Source organism: Oryx dammah, unplaced genomic scaffold (assembly GCF_014754425.2).
Source record: "Oryx dammah isolate SB20612 unplaced genomic scaffold, SCBI_Odam_1.1 HiC_scaffold_11232, whole genome shotgun sequence".
NCBI classification, from domain to species: domain Eukaryota; kingdom Metazoa; phylum Chordata; class Mammalia; order Artiodactyla; family Bovidae; genus Oryx; species Oryx dammah.
This window is the reverse complement of record NW_024080625.1, coordinates 518767-531786: the sequence shown is the minus strand read 5'-3', so window position 1 is coordinate 531786 and position 13020 is coordinate 518767. Positions and strand designations below refer to the sequence as shown.

At 54.7% G+C, this 13020-nt stretch overlaps 1 protein-coding gene across 5 annotated transcripts in view; it reads right to left on the bottom strand.

Moving 5' to 3' along the window:
• Positions 1-20: 20 nt before the first annotated feature.
• Positions 21-13020, bottom strand: part of LOC120861279 (histone-lysine N-methyltransferase 2D-like) — a 41274-nt gene continuing 28274 nt past the window's right edge. For 4 of the 5 annotated variants that reach the window (XM_040236904.1, XM_040236907.1, XM_040236906.1 and 1 more), the window contains exons 40-55: positions 11357-13020; positions 11081-11221; positions 10791-10958; positions 10473-10632; positions 9769-9844; positions 9412-9587; positions 9173-9303; positions 8400-8532; positions 8194-8321; positions 6900-8040; positions 5789-5925; positions 5544-5674; positions 3585-3870; positions 3278-3351; positions 3045-3153; positions 21-2912 (exon numbers count right to left, since the gene is read on the bottom strand). The exon at positions 11357-13020 is cut by the window's right edge and continues 1276 nt beyond it. In XM_040236904.1, coding sequence (XP_040092838.1) covers positions 2820-2912; positions 3045-3153; positions 3278-3351; positions 3585-3870; positions 5544-5674; positions 5789-5925; positions 6900-8040; positions 8194-8321; positions 8400-8532; positions 9173-9303; positions 9412-9587; positions 9769-9844; positions 10473-10632; positions 10791-10958; positions 11081-11221; positions 11357-13020 — 4748 coding nt within the window. In that variant the 3' untranslated portion in view covers positions 21-2819. The remainder of the gene's footprint in view (positions 2913-3044; positions 3154-3277; positions 3352-3584; positions 3871-5543; positions 5675-5788; positions 5926-6899; positions 8041-8193; positions 8322-8399; positions 8533-9172; positions 9304-9411; positions 9588-9768; positions 9845-10472; positions 10633-10790; positions 10959-11080; positions 11222-11356) is intronic. The other variant, XM_040236908.1, reaches the window with a different exon arrangement.

The following is a 13020-nucleotide window of genomic DNA, read 5'->3' as shown; positions in this document are numbered from 1 at the left end:
TGACGGGACGGAGTCGCTTGTATTTAAAATGTTCTTTTTTTTATTTGTCGTTTAAAAACAAACTTGGAAGAAGCAAAATCCAAAACTTGCCCTTTGCCTCTTGCAACATAAATTATGTACAGTTCAGAATGATCGCTGATACAAAACATGCCAAGGATAGGGGCGCTGGGGTTGGAGGGAGAGAGGGCGCTTTAAAAAAGGGAATCATTTCATCCGTTGTTACGAAGGACCAACCTTGCTGTACAGGATACACACAACACAAAATAAAGTCTTCACGGGATTCACACTTGTCAGAGATTTATTTTTTAAAAAGGGGGAGGGTCCTGGAGGTGAGGGGAGAAGACCATAAATGGGAAAAAACTGAAAACTGAATATGTGCAAGTGTAAACCAACCCAAAGTACAAACATGGGGGGGGCGAGGGGGAGGGAGGGAATTCTGATGCAATTATACAGGCGGGGTACTTAAAAAAAAAAAACCAACAACCAAAATTCCAACCTTGTAGCTTGGGTCTGAGTTAGTTTATATAAAAATTAAAAACTGTATAAGGTTTCTTCACTAAATTCTACAGGACTATCAGATACCTAGCATATGCTTACAAAGTCTGCCCCATCCCCTTTTCCCAATCCCAGGGCCCAAGCCCCAATCAGAGCCTGACTGTCAGGAGCCAATCTCCCCTTCCCTGTAACCTAGACCTTCTGCTCTTGGAAAAGGAACATCCAATGGCTTTGGGGGAAGCAGCCCAGTCTCCCCACTGTGATCTCATTACAGTGGTTTCTGTGGGGGTGGGGGATGTTATTCTCTTAAACATTTGCAGCTTGAAACAGTTGAGGAAGCAGCTTAAAAAAAAAAAAATTTCCCTACCCCCATCAATCCGCAACCCCCCAAATTCAAAAACAAACAAAAACAAACCTAAAATCACAACAGCGACCGTGCTCCCCCTCCAGCAGGCCCACCCATACACCACCACCAAGCCCACCCCCACACTCCAGACATTTGATTCTTGAAAATATTAATTACAAAATGCCCTTTGCCCACAGCCCCTAGGAGAGAACTGCATATAAGCTTCATCTTCATCCCCATGGCTCCCTACCAGAGAGGGGTCTGGGGCCTCACCCACCCCCTGACCTACCCCTACCCCCAGGAAGAGGTTCAACTGCAGCACAAGCTTGGGCAGAAAGGGGAAGGAAAGGGAAGGCAGGGGAACCCATTACCCTCTGGCTCCCCCTGGGGCCAGCTCACTTTTGTGCGTTATAACATAGTCCAACTATACAAAAGGGGGTGGGAATCGCCCAGCCTCTATACCCCCACCTTACAGCAGTCACAGCCAGGGGGTGGGGAGGAGGGGGTGAGGAAAAGGGCGGTAGGTTGGGTAATGGAGGGGGCTCCCCCACAAGGGGAGCTCCATGTATCCGCCCCACACCCCCCTACCATTTATAAACTGGTTTTGTAAAAAGAAAATAGATATATTTATATAGAATATATAAAGCACAAAAATTAGTAGTTTTACATTTGCTCTCCCCGGGGGTGGGGGGAGAGGGGAGGGTTCTCACCTCCAGCCGGCTCCCCCATGCCCCACAAGACTATGTACAATCCCATGTATAAATAGATAAATACCCCCCACCCTCCCCGCGCTGACACTAAGCTCCCCCACCCCCACATCACCACCCCTTCTCACCAGACCAGCAGCAGTTTGGTGACTGAGGGAAAGTGGGAGCTCCGGGCCACACCCTGCCTCACTGGGTATGGGCATGCCACTCAGGGATAGCCCTCACCCTACCACCCACCCACCCCATCCAGGGGCTGGAGGGCAAATGGGCTCATGATGGGGTTGGGAAAACAGGAGGGAGATACTCTGGTCCTAAGCACACCCCTCCTGCCCCCATGTCTAGATGGAGAAGGAAGTCCTAGAGCAACTAGGGGCCAGTCATCCCCAATCTTCATCATCATTAGCCTCAACCACCATCCCATGCCCGTAATTAAAAACAAAGATGGATTTTTTGTTGTTGTTTTTTCTTCTTCCTCCTACCCCCCTTCCACCCACTCAGAAGAGGGCAGTGAGGTGGGGGAGAGGGTTGGGGCAGTAGGGGGCTTGGAGAGGGTCTCACATTTCAAAACAGCAAAAAATCCAACACTTAAATGAGGTAGGTGTGGGTGCGGGGTCTCCTTGCCCGGCTTGCCTGGCTTGCCCTCCTGGGCAGCTGGGCGCCTCTTTCCCATTCATGTTGCATTTGTCAGATTGGAAAACAAGGAAACACAACCCATAGAGAGACAGAAACACAGAGGAGAAGAGGGAGACAGAGACAGATCGAGAGGGAAGGGGATGAGGGTGAGGGTGGGGGCAGGACCCGGCAGGCAGGGCCAGGTGTGGGACCCGGCCTTTGGGATTGTCAAGCTTAGTCAAGTCTCTTTGCAGCCTTGAGTTGGGCCAGAGAGGTCGGTGAGAGCAGCAGGGCTGTGAGGCCCGGCCACACATCCTCCTCCCCCCTCCCTGCTGCCTCCCAGATGCTTCTGGGTAGTTCCCGGCCCATATCCCCCTCAAACCTGAGATGCCCAATGGCTGCTTCTGTCTGGCCCCTCCTGGAGCTGGGGGCAGAGATGCCAGCCTGGGGGCCGGTGGCGGGGAAGAGGGTCATCCCTGGTGCCCAGGGTGGGCTTGGCCTAGGGCCCTCTGCCCCAGCCTCCTGCTCCAGGGGCTCCGGTCAGCCGGCAGCCCCAGCCCTGGGTCCTGGCTCTGGCTGCTACCTCTCTTCCCCCTCATCCCTTTCAGGGAAGAGGTTGGGGGTGGGGGGACTCCCCTGCCTGGTAGCCTCAAAGCTTCTTAGTTCATCCATTTCCGACAATTCCAGGCTCCACAGTGGCAGGGGATCTTGTGCTGATCGTCCTCAAAATCAAACTGATAGTCATATGTCAGCTGGAAAGAGAAGAGGGCACAATCAAGGCCAGTCCGCCAGAGGAAGTGGGGGAGGGCAGTGGCCTTGGGACTGGACTTTCAGCAGAGAAGAGGGAGCTCCTCTGTCACTCACTAAGAGAGGCTTCCTCTTACCTCCTCTCCTTTGGGGATTCGCCGGCTGGAGATGATGATGATTTTGTCCTCCTTGTCAAATGTCACAACTTCCGCCACACAGTTAGGGGCACAAGAATGGTTAATGTACCTAGGCAGTGGGACAAAGGCAGGAATATCAAGCTACTGGGTGGGATGATGCTGCTTCCTTGCTGGCCCGCCCCCAGGGTGCCACACTGAGGGACTCCTAAATCCCTCTTGCTCATCCCTCTCACCTGGCGGGGCCTCCGGTCAACGTAGCATCAATGACATGTTCGTTGTTTATTCGAAACATGTAGATGCCTCGATTCTAGAAAGGCAGAGGTTGCAAAAGGGGCAAGAATATCAGAGAAGGGCAGCAGAGGTGGTGGTGGGGTCAGGTGGTGGGCTTGGGCAGTGAGCTCATCTTTATTTCTTACTCTTCCTTTCTCCTGCCTCTCCCCTCCTCTTCCCACAGCAGCTTTCCACCTGCTCCTCTGGCCTCAGTCCTGCCCCCTGCCCCTTGGCTAAATGCACCATGATGGCCCCTCTGCCAGCCCATACCTGCTCCTCATAGATTTTCTCCCGCCGGTTGGCCACCTCATTGCGAATGATGGTGCCAATGTACTCGATGACCATTGTGTGCTTTTCTAGGTCCTTGGCTGCATAGAGACCCAGACCCTGGATACGGGAGCGAGCCAGGTAGACATTGTTCTTCCACTCAGTGCGCAGCCGCCGGTACTGAGATGACTTGGAGTGCACAAACTGCTTGCTGTACGGGGTGTTGGTCTCGCCTGTGAAGGTGCTCTGATATGCCTTGGACATGCTGGTGCTGTTCAGAGTGTGGGGCCTGGGAGGTGATACAGTCCATAGTCCATGACAAGACAGCTCTAGCCCAGACCAGGCACACACCACCCGCTTCCTCCCTGGGACATGTAACACTCCAATGAGGGCGCGTGCTGCCTTGGGAGTGGAGTAGAGGCATCCGAGTCTTGGCTGTGGTGAGGCAGCAACTAGCTACGGGGACCCTTCCAACACCCTGTGTGGCGGAGAGAGCCCAGGATGGCAGGGTGGGGTGTGAAGGGAGGGGAGGGGCACTGATTCCCCTACACTGAGCCTGCTCTCCCATCTCCCCACCTTCTACCACCCTCCTGCCAAACCAGACTCAAGGCCATGCTCATGAGCAGCCCAGGCCTGGAATTTAGGCTAACGGATTTGTTCAGATCTCTGAGTCCTATCTCCTGCTCATGCTGGAAGCTCCGCAAACAGGGGCCATGTCTACCACACTGGGCTGGATTTGAATTAAAACTGGCCTTGAATTCACAGCCAAATGGTGGTATCCTTTCCTTTCTTTAGACTGTTCCCTTTCTCCGCCATAACAGTGGGCTCTGTGCAGATGGCTCAGTGCAGGGGAATGACTGCTGCCTAGCAGGATGCCGTTTCACCACCCTAGGGCACCAGCCAAGTTCTTGCCCATCCCAGAGCAGTGGTTTTCAAACTGACTCTTTCTCATACAGCAGAAATCTTGTTTTTTTTTTTTTTTTTTTAACAAAACATTACAGGAATGCCAATACATAAACTAGATGGAAACGGAACTCTTCTGGTTGAATCCAATATGGGGAAGGGGGGAGTTATGCATGGAGAGGGCCAAGTTCTGCCCACTCTGTGTGTTCCAGGGCTTTCTGAAACACAGTTTGAAAACCACTGGTGTAGAGCATCAGGGACCAGGGCTGGCAGGGCTAGAGTCTGACGCTCTACGACAGCCCAAAGAGCAACCGAAGACCTTCAAGACAGCCCTCCTCTCATGGATTCTGCCTCCCTCTACCCAGGGACCAAGGTCAGGCTACTGTGGTACACAGCAAGAACAGTGAACCACAAGTCAAGAAGTAAGGCTCTGGTCCCAGCTGTGACCTTTGTCTAGTCACTTAACCTTTCTGGGTCTCAGTTTTCTCAGCTGTAAATGGGGATAATACCACCTGCCCTACCTACCTCATAAGGTTGTTGTGAGGATCAAATGAGATAATGGATGTGAAAACGCTTTGAAAAAAAAAGTATAAAGTGCTATACAAATGTAAGGTTTTATTATTTTTTTCTATTATATTCCTAATTATTTATTTTTGACACCAACTCAGCCTGGGGACGGGAAGGTGAATCTAGCACTCATGGGCATCTGTCTCAGGCTGGGGAGAATCACAGGCCCCCTGGAAGCAACACAGGAGAGGAAGGTGGCATCTGGGTCCTTTATACATAAGATCTCACCACTGTCTACCCAGAACCTCCCCAAGGGCCATTCCCAAGACACCCGAGAAGTGTCCCTAGATGCAGGTCAACCCCAAGCACCTGAGAGGCTGGGGGAGGAAAAGGATACCCTAGTGATACCTGTATACCCTCAAGTCAGAAGGCTAGAGTGAACCCCCATTCTTTCTGAGGGAACTCTGATCTGTAACCCCAAACACTCGTAATTAGCCAGCGGGCCCTACCAACCGCATACCCACAACCCTTGGTCCAGCCTCACAAGCTCACCGTTTGTAGTGTGTGAGGATTTTAGGCTCTGACCGAGCACAGCCAGTGGGGTTGATCATGAGCGGTAGCTCCATCAGGGGGTGGCGTCCATAGCGGAATAAATAATTTTGACAGCTTTCCACTCCAGGCAGCTGTGGGCACAGGTCACACTCACTTCAGCCTGAGCACTTCTGGGGCAAGACCAACATTTCCAGGGCCCTACCGGCCCCCAGCCACCAGCCGCCAGCCCCCGGCCCTTTCCTTACTGATTCAGCTATGCGCAACACGGCGTGCACTGTCAGCCCAAAGAGCTCCTCGCCTTTCAGGTACTCGGGGAAGAGACGCAGCATGTCGGCCTCTTTCCTCATGGCTGCCACAGGCTCAATGATGCGATTCCAAACAGCTAAGAGACAAGGAAAGACAGCAGCCCTCAGAGGCAACTTCTGCTTACTGACCTCAGCCCTAACCTCCATCCAATGCTAGGGTGGTTTTCTGTAGCCTGCCCACCTTGCTATCAAGAGGGTGTGTGGTTCTTCAGGAACCTCTCTTGGCCTCCCAGTCTCAGTCTCCCTCAACAAGCCAGGAGGTTTCCCACTCTGGAGGGGCATCAGAGAGCCTTGTGACACAGAAACATGAACCCAGGACCCAGGATACCCAACACAGTCCATGTACCTTATATGAGAGCCAGAGCAACTCAAGCTCCAGGCATGTTCTGGAGTGACAAGACTTAGGTTCAGGTTCTAATACTGGCCATGGGGCCCTTAAGGCAAATATTGGGTTGGTGAAAAAGTCTGTTCAGGTTTTTTTTAAAACCTGAACGAATTTTTTTGGCTAACCCACTACTTAAATCTCTCCACTACTCAGTTTATGTATAAACTTGGCATAATAATAGTACTTACCTTGAGGGGTTGCAGGAACAAAATAACTTACATAAACCACTGAGCTCAGTTTGTGGCACATAATACATGCTCACTACAACGTTAATTCTGTTACTTTTACCATTAATACCGAAACCAAGATCAAAAGATTTTATCCAGGGGAAAGCAACCATAAGGAACTCAAGCCTAAAATGAGATTGGGTAAACTGGGCAACAGGGTCTCAGATCCATATCCTTTAGATCCACTGAGATTAAGAAAAGGAGCTGGAATATGTATAGTCAGAGAAGCAAAGTATCTTCAGTTACATAGAGAATTCAAAGTGGCTGAGAAAGGCCAAAACACTTTCTCTGGAGAACTTCAAGAGACCTCTACCTGCCGGAGGTTGGGGAACAAGATCACTCAATAAGGACCCTGAAGGTCTCGTCTCAACATCGGAAAGGTGACTCTGGGAGAAACTCGCCCAAAGCTATACTATGGCTGTAAGGGTCCTGTGCTCACCCTGGGGAGAGGCGTCCGTGAAGACCATGTCCTCCAGGCCCTGCTCCATGACTTTGATCACGAACTCTGGCCGCCCATTGTTCTCGCCGATGGAGCAGCGGTAGCAGCAGCGGCGGTTGTTAGTGCGGAGGCTCCAGTAGATGCGAGTGGCCTCGTAGCCCACTGGATAGAGGGCAGTGGCACTGTGGAAGTCGGCCATCTGGTGGGGAAGCAGCTGTCCGATGGCGTGGAACACAAGGCCGCCCACCCGGAACATGTGCAGCCGCTCTCCCCGCTGGATGATGCTGGCAATCTGCTTCACCTCATCCCGCTCGATGTAGACCCTCCGGAAGACAGCAAAAGAGCTCAGCTCCTGCTCACAGGGCCCCTTGATCTTATGCATTGGACAGAGCATGGTCTTGTCCTTGAAGAACATGCACTTGGCGCGGATGGCGCAGGCAAAATGGTAGACGTTGGGGCAACGCATTCGATTGCAGCTGCTGGTGGCACCGGTGCGCTGGCACAGGGAGCACTTGGTGAGCAGGCCTCGGTGCAGGGCAACCTCCACGTTCATCAGCGCCCCGCCCTGGGTCTCATACACCTCTGTGGACCACAGGGCACAGTTGAGGTGCACCCACAAGTCCAAGTCCAGGTTCAGCAGGCGGGCAGGCCCATCCGTGGCCCCATCCCCCTCCTCATGACAGAAGCAGCAGCGCCGCATGTCTCGAGGCACCTTGTCAGGTCGCAAGGCTGTGCCAAGCTGTTCCATGAACTCAGCCACTTCCCGCTCATCCTCCTGCCGCACACCACCTTTCTGGATAGTCAGCAGCAGCCGGAGCCGCTTCCAGCGCACCCCCTTCCACTTCTTGAGGCGAGGGGGCCGGGAATCTTCACCTTCCTCAGGAGGCCGGGCTCGGGGCTTGGGCCGGGTAGATTCAGGGGACGAGGCCAGTGGCAGAGGCGAGGGGATCGCTGGCTCAGCTGAGGGTTCAGCTGGAAGTTCAACCAAGGGTTCAGCAGGGGGGCTGGCAGGAGAGGGTGCCAGAGGGGAAGGGGGTGGGGAGGGTTCTTCAGGAGGTGGGGCCGAGAGCTGTCGCACATCCAGGTTGGAGACGTTGTAGGTGTAGCTGTGCTGGGTGGGGGGCTCTGGGGCAGGGCTCTCCTATGGGAAGATAGGAGAGCCCTGTACCGTTAGTGCTGGCTCCTCAATTAACTAGTCACCTCTCTCCTCCCACCCAGATTCCACTCACCCCAAAGCCCTCTGCCTCCTCTGTCCTAGCCAGATACCCACCCCGTCTTCTTCCAACAGACCCACCTGTTTGAGGAGACTCAAGATGTCTAACTGACTCTTGAGTGTATAGCCAGGCAACACAGCATCAAACTGCTTCAGCCAATCAGGGCCAGCCTCTGGGCTCTTGCCTCCCAGACTCTTTTCTTTCCCACCTGCAGGAAGGAAGGGGTCAGAGACTGCCACCACTATCACTCCCCGCGGGCCCCAAGGAGTTTTTCTGCCATACTCACCAGGGCCCTCAGCCTCCCCCTTCTTAGGCTCGATGCCGGCCCGGGCAGGGCTCTCTGGGAACAGCACCTCATAGGAATTGGGGATCTTCATGCTCAGCAGCTCTGCCACTGCCACCATCATGCCATTCAGGTTCTGCCAGGGCAGGAAAGGGGATATGACAGCCATGTCGGCAGAGCGGCAGAGTGAGAACTATCACCAGCTTGGTGGGGACCACAACACCCAGAACGCAGCTCCCTAAGTGGCCCGTCAGTCCTGCCCCTGAGCCATCTGGCTTCTTCTCATGCACCTCCTTTAAAGGCAGCCTTTCTCAAATCGCTGTGGGCATTCCCGGGAGCTCACAGCAAGAGACCTGCGGCAACTGGGCTTAGGAAATGACACACTGCGTCCACCCCTTGGAAAGTCCCAGTACACATTAGCGAAGTAAAGGATCTGCAGAGCCTTGTAATAAAGAAAACTGTTTTGCTATTTTAACGGAGATTTCCAACTTCCTTTGATCACAAGACCCTGATAACATTTTCAAAAAAACAGAATTCCATGCAATGTGACTGGGGGGACATGTTTGGTAGCACTTTACCCCTGAACTGTGAGCTCCTTGAGGGCAGGGCAGCCCCTTGTGCTACATTTTTTCTAATCCCACACTCCGGCTCAGGCTTTCATTCACAGGAGGTCCTCAATACACAGGTTTAAATGACTGGATTTATCCAGAGAAGCTCCTGGGACTGCCCTCTGACTGGCATCCTCTCCTGGCCCCCGAGGCATCCCCAGGACATACCTTGGCGGCAGCAGCAGAAACCGTCAGCATGACTGACACCTCGCTTCCTTTGCCCTTTTCCCAAGTTGGGGCAGGCAGCTTCCTGGTGGCCTCCAGATCCAGGACCCCGTAAGGTTTGCTCTCTGGGAAGACTGAGTGACAAAGAGGGACCTGCTTAAGCTCCAGCTGCCTCACTCCCTGACCTCTGACAATGCAGCCTGGCCAGGCCAGGCCGGGTCCAGGCCCAGAGTCACCTCTACCTGGAATGCTGGCCCGAGGAATGATGGGGATGACGGGGGAGAGAGCCCGGTCATCCTGTTCCCACCGGCCTGAGCCCAGCTGAGGGAAACGGGGGGCCTCCTCCCCCAGGATGCTCTCAGGGGATGAAGCTGGCACGATGCTGTCAGGAGAATCGCTGTCCTCATCACTCTCCATCCTGTGGGCCGAAAGTAGACACTCACTGCCTCAGCCCAGCAGGTGACCCCTCCCAAATCTAGAGATTTGTGGATGTTACAGCTCTATTTGAAATCTGCCATTGGTCAAAAGAAAAAACAAGGAAAAATGAGGAATTGGTCCCCCACCCCAATTCCTCATCCCCATCTCTACCCCTTCCGCACCTGACATCCTCAGTCTGATTGTGAGGGGGCGTAGGCAAAGCGGCCAGCAGGTCTAGACTTTTCACTTCTGAAGCATCTGCAGGGTAGGTAGGAGAAGAAAAGTCAGGCTGAGGTCAGGCCAGAGCTGCTGGTGCTTTCTCCCACATGTTTCAAGCCTAACGGGTCCAAGATCTAGCTCAGTTCTATGACCACTATCTACTCATCCACCCATCTACCAGTTTGGGGTACATAAGCTATAAATTTATTGAGCCTTTCTAAAGAGTGTACTCTGCAGTGTACGCTCATTGGTTATAATCTTTCAACAACTCCATTAAGTATTATTTTTATTTTAGAGTGAGAAAATTGAGGCTCACACAAGTCAATCAAGTTACTTGGCTGCAGTAGCACAGCTAAATGAATGCAGGAGCCAGAGTTCAAATGCAGATCTGACTGGAGTTCATACCCTGTGGGTAAGGAAACTTGGTCATTCCTCAAAAACAAAAGCTTCATTAGTATTCTCCCTGCCCTGCCGCCTTTGCTCTGGACTCCAGAAGCCCCTCCTTGGCTCCAACAAATCAGTCTCGAAGAGGCCCTTCCTATCTCAAGTACCATCTGTTGTGTATGCACACAGAGCAACACACAGTCCACTCCTACCTCAAACCCTACCACAGGACCCTAGCCCCCAAGATGGGGCCGAGAGGCAGCCCACTCTGCTCCTGACTTACCCCTCAGCACCCCTTCAGTATCCCGGGCAGAGGCGGCATCCTTGGGGTGCTCCCCCAGCTCTTCAGACGGAGTGACGCCATTAACCATCTTCTGCTGCACCGATGGGGGTGGGGTGGGGGGCAGCGACGAGGGTGGTGTCGGCGGGTTACTCAGGTTATTCTGGGGGCGGGGTGGGGTGTTGTGTGCAAGATGGCATAGGGAGACTGACATAATCTCCTGGCCCCACATTCTATCAGCCCTTTGCTCAAGTCTGCCACCCCCAATTCTACCTCCCCAAGAACCTCATCATCCCCAAAAGGTACTGCCATTTTTCTGACCTTGGTAAGCAGCTGGGAATAGTAGTCAGGGCCCGTGGGCAGCACCCCACTTCCGAAGGCCCCCCTCAGCTGGCACTGCCCACTGATCGGGCAGCCGCTGCCAAAGGGAGCAAAGAGGCTAAAGTTGGCGGTGATGGTAGGCTCCGTGAGGGGCAGCAGGGACAGCTCCTAGAAGGGGCAAGATGACAAGGTTGGAATCCCGTAGCATGTACCTCTCTGCTACTGCACAGCTGGGGGCCAGGCTGCCCCTATCCTGGGATGGGACCAGGGGACTGGCTCCTGGGGGTCACCTGTTTCAGCTGTTTCAGCAAGGCCTCGCTGGCCCTGACCCCGTCCTCCTTCCGCAGCTTCTTTCGGGAGCTCACCAACCTGTCGCTTGCCTTCTGTACCCGCTTGGGCTTCGGTGTCAAAGGCTTCCTTGCTGCTGTATCCTAAGCCGGAAAAACCCACAGTGAAGGCCACCGTGCCCCTCAGAGCCCTCACCTCTGGTTTCACCCAGACCTGCTCGCTCTGCCCTTGGGCTCCAGGCCCCACACTGTCTGCTCCACTCTAACTGGAGTACTCACCTCCTTGGTGCTGGGGGTACCCTGCAGTTTCTGCTCCAGCCCAGCAAGCTTGCTGTCAATGTGCCCGTTGATCTCAGCTCGCAGCCCCTCGGGCCCCCGCCCAGTGCTGAGTTGCACATTCTTTGCTCGTAGAAGCTTCTGCAAGAGCAGATGCCCGGCTTCTGAGCGGGGCCCTGCCAGCAGGAGGTGGTTGCTGGTACCTGGTGCCCCTACAGGCTCCCCGTTGGCCTCCCTCTTCACCGCCTGGGACCCCAGGGCACACGGCTCTTCCCGAGGCTCCTGCTTGATGTTGAGATGTGGTGGCTCAGGTACCACCTGTCCATTCACCTGGTCCAGATGCCCAGGTACCAGGCTGCTTTGCTCCAGCTTCTGGGCTTCTGCTAGGTGGTCTGGGGGGTCCCAAGGTCCCAGTCCCTTGCCAAAGAAGGTATCCGCAAGCTGGGCAGCAGCAGGTGAGACCCTCCCAGGAGGAAGCTCCAAGGGTGGCCCCTGGGGCTTGGGGGTTCCAGGCTGGGTGATAGGGAGCTGGGCCTCTGAGGGGAGCTGGGAGCTAGGGGAAGGTAATTGGGAGGAAGGTCTCTTTGGCTCTTGGGGGCTGGATGGTGGAGGCGTGGGATGGACAGGACCAAGAACTGGTCCTGTGGATAAGGCTCCTTGTGGGGCAGGGAGTCGGGGTGGGCCCTGAGGTCGAAGCCCGGCCCCTAGCTCCTGAAGAGGGCCTGTCTGGGATCCAGGGAAGCCCCCAAGTTGGGGCTGGCGGCCCAGGAGGCCTTGAAGGGGAGAGGGCTGGGTCCCAGGCTCCTGGTAGGGTGGGGCCTGGCGTGCTGCCTGACTCTGCTGTAGCTGCCTCTGCATGAGAAGCGCGTGGAGCTGCTGCTGCTGCTGAGGACTCAAATGCCGCAGCTGTGGGTTTTTGGCCAAGACTCCTTGGAGCTGTGCCCGAAGCTGACCCACTGTAGGCATGACCCCAGCCCCTGGTAGGCTCTGCCCAGACTGCGGGACAGATCCCGGCTTGGCAGGCTGTGGCCCTATGTTGTTTTGCATAGGCCGCTCTAGTCCAAGGGGCTGTTGGGAGCTCAGAAGGTTCTGGGTCACGGATCCAGGCTGTTCCCCTAAGGAAACAGAGGACTGGGCCAGTAGGTGGGGCACAGACGAGGCCTCGGATGATCCACTGCCTGGTTGCCCATGGCTTCCTGCGCCTGCTGTGTGGAGCAAGTTAACTGGTGGCTGCTGTTGTCCTGGGAGCCTCAGAGGTGGCTGCAGCTGCAGAGGATTGGGCTGAGGCTGGGCCTGGGGCTGGACAAGCAGGAGTTGTGAGTCCCCAGACAGTGAGGGCTTCACCTCTCCTGGTTCAGTGGCCACGGACTCTGGTACAGTCCCCATTGGTAAGGGCCCTCCCTGATGTGTGGAGGGCCCCTCACTGGCCTCTGAAGGAAGAGCCGTCTCTACGATGCTTTGTTCCTTGCCCGTTAGGATGAGGGTTGGGCCCAGGGCTCCGGGGCTAGAAAAGTGTTGCAGAGGCTTGGCTGGCACGCCAGGGCCAAGTGTCATCTGTTGCTGCTGCTGCTGCTGTTGTTGAGGAGACAGTAAAGCTCGACTCTGGCTCAAGAGGCCCATCTGCTGCTGCTGTTGAAGCTGCTGTTGCTGCTGCTGCTGTTGAAGCT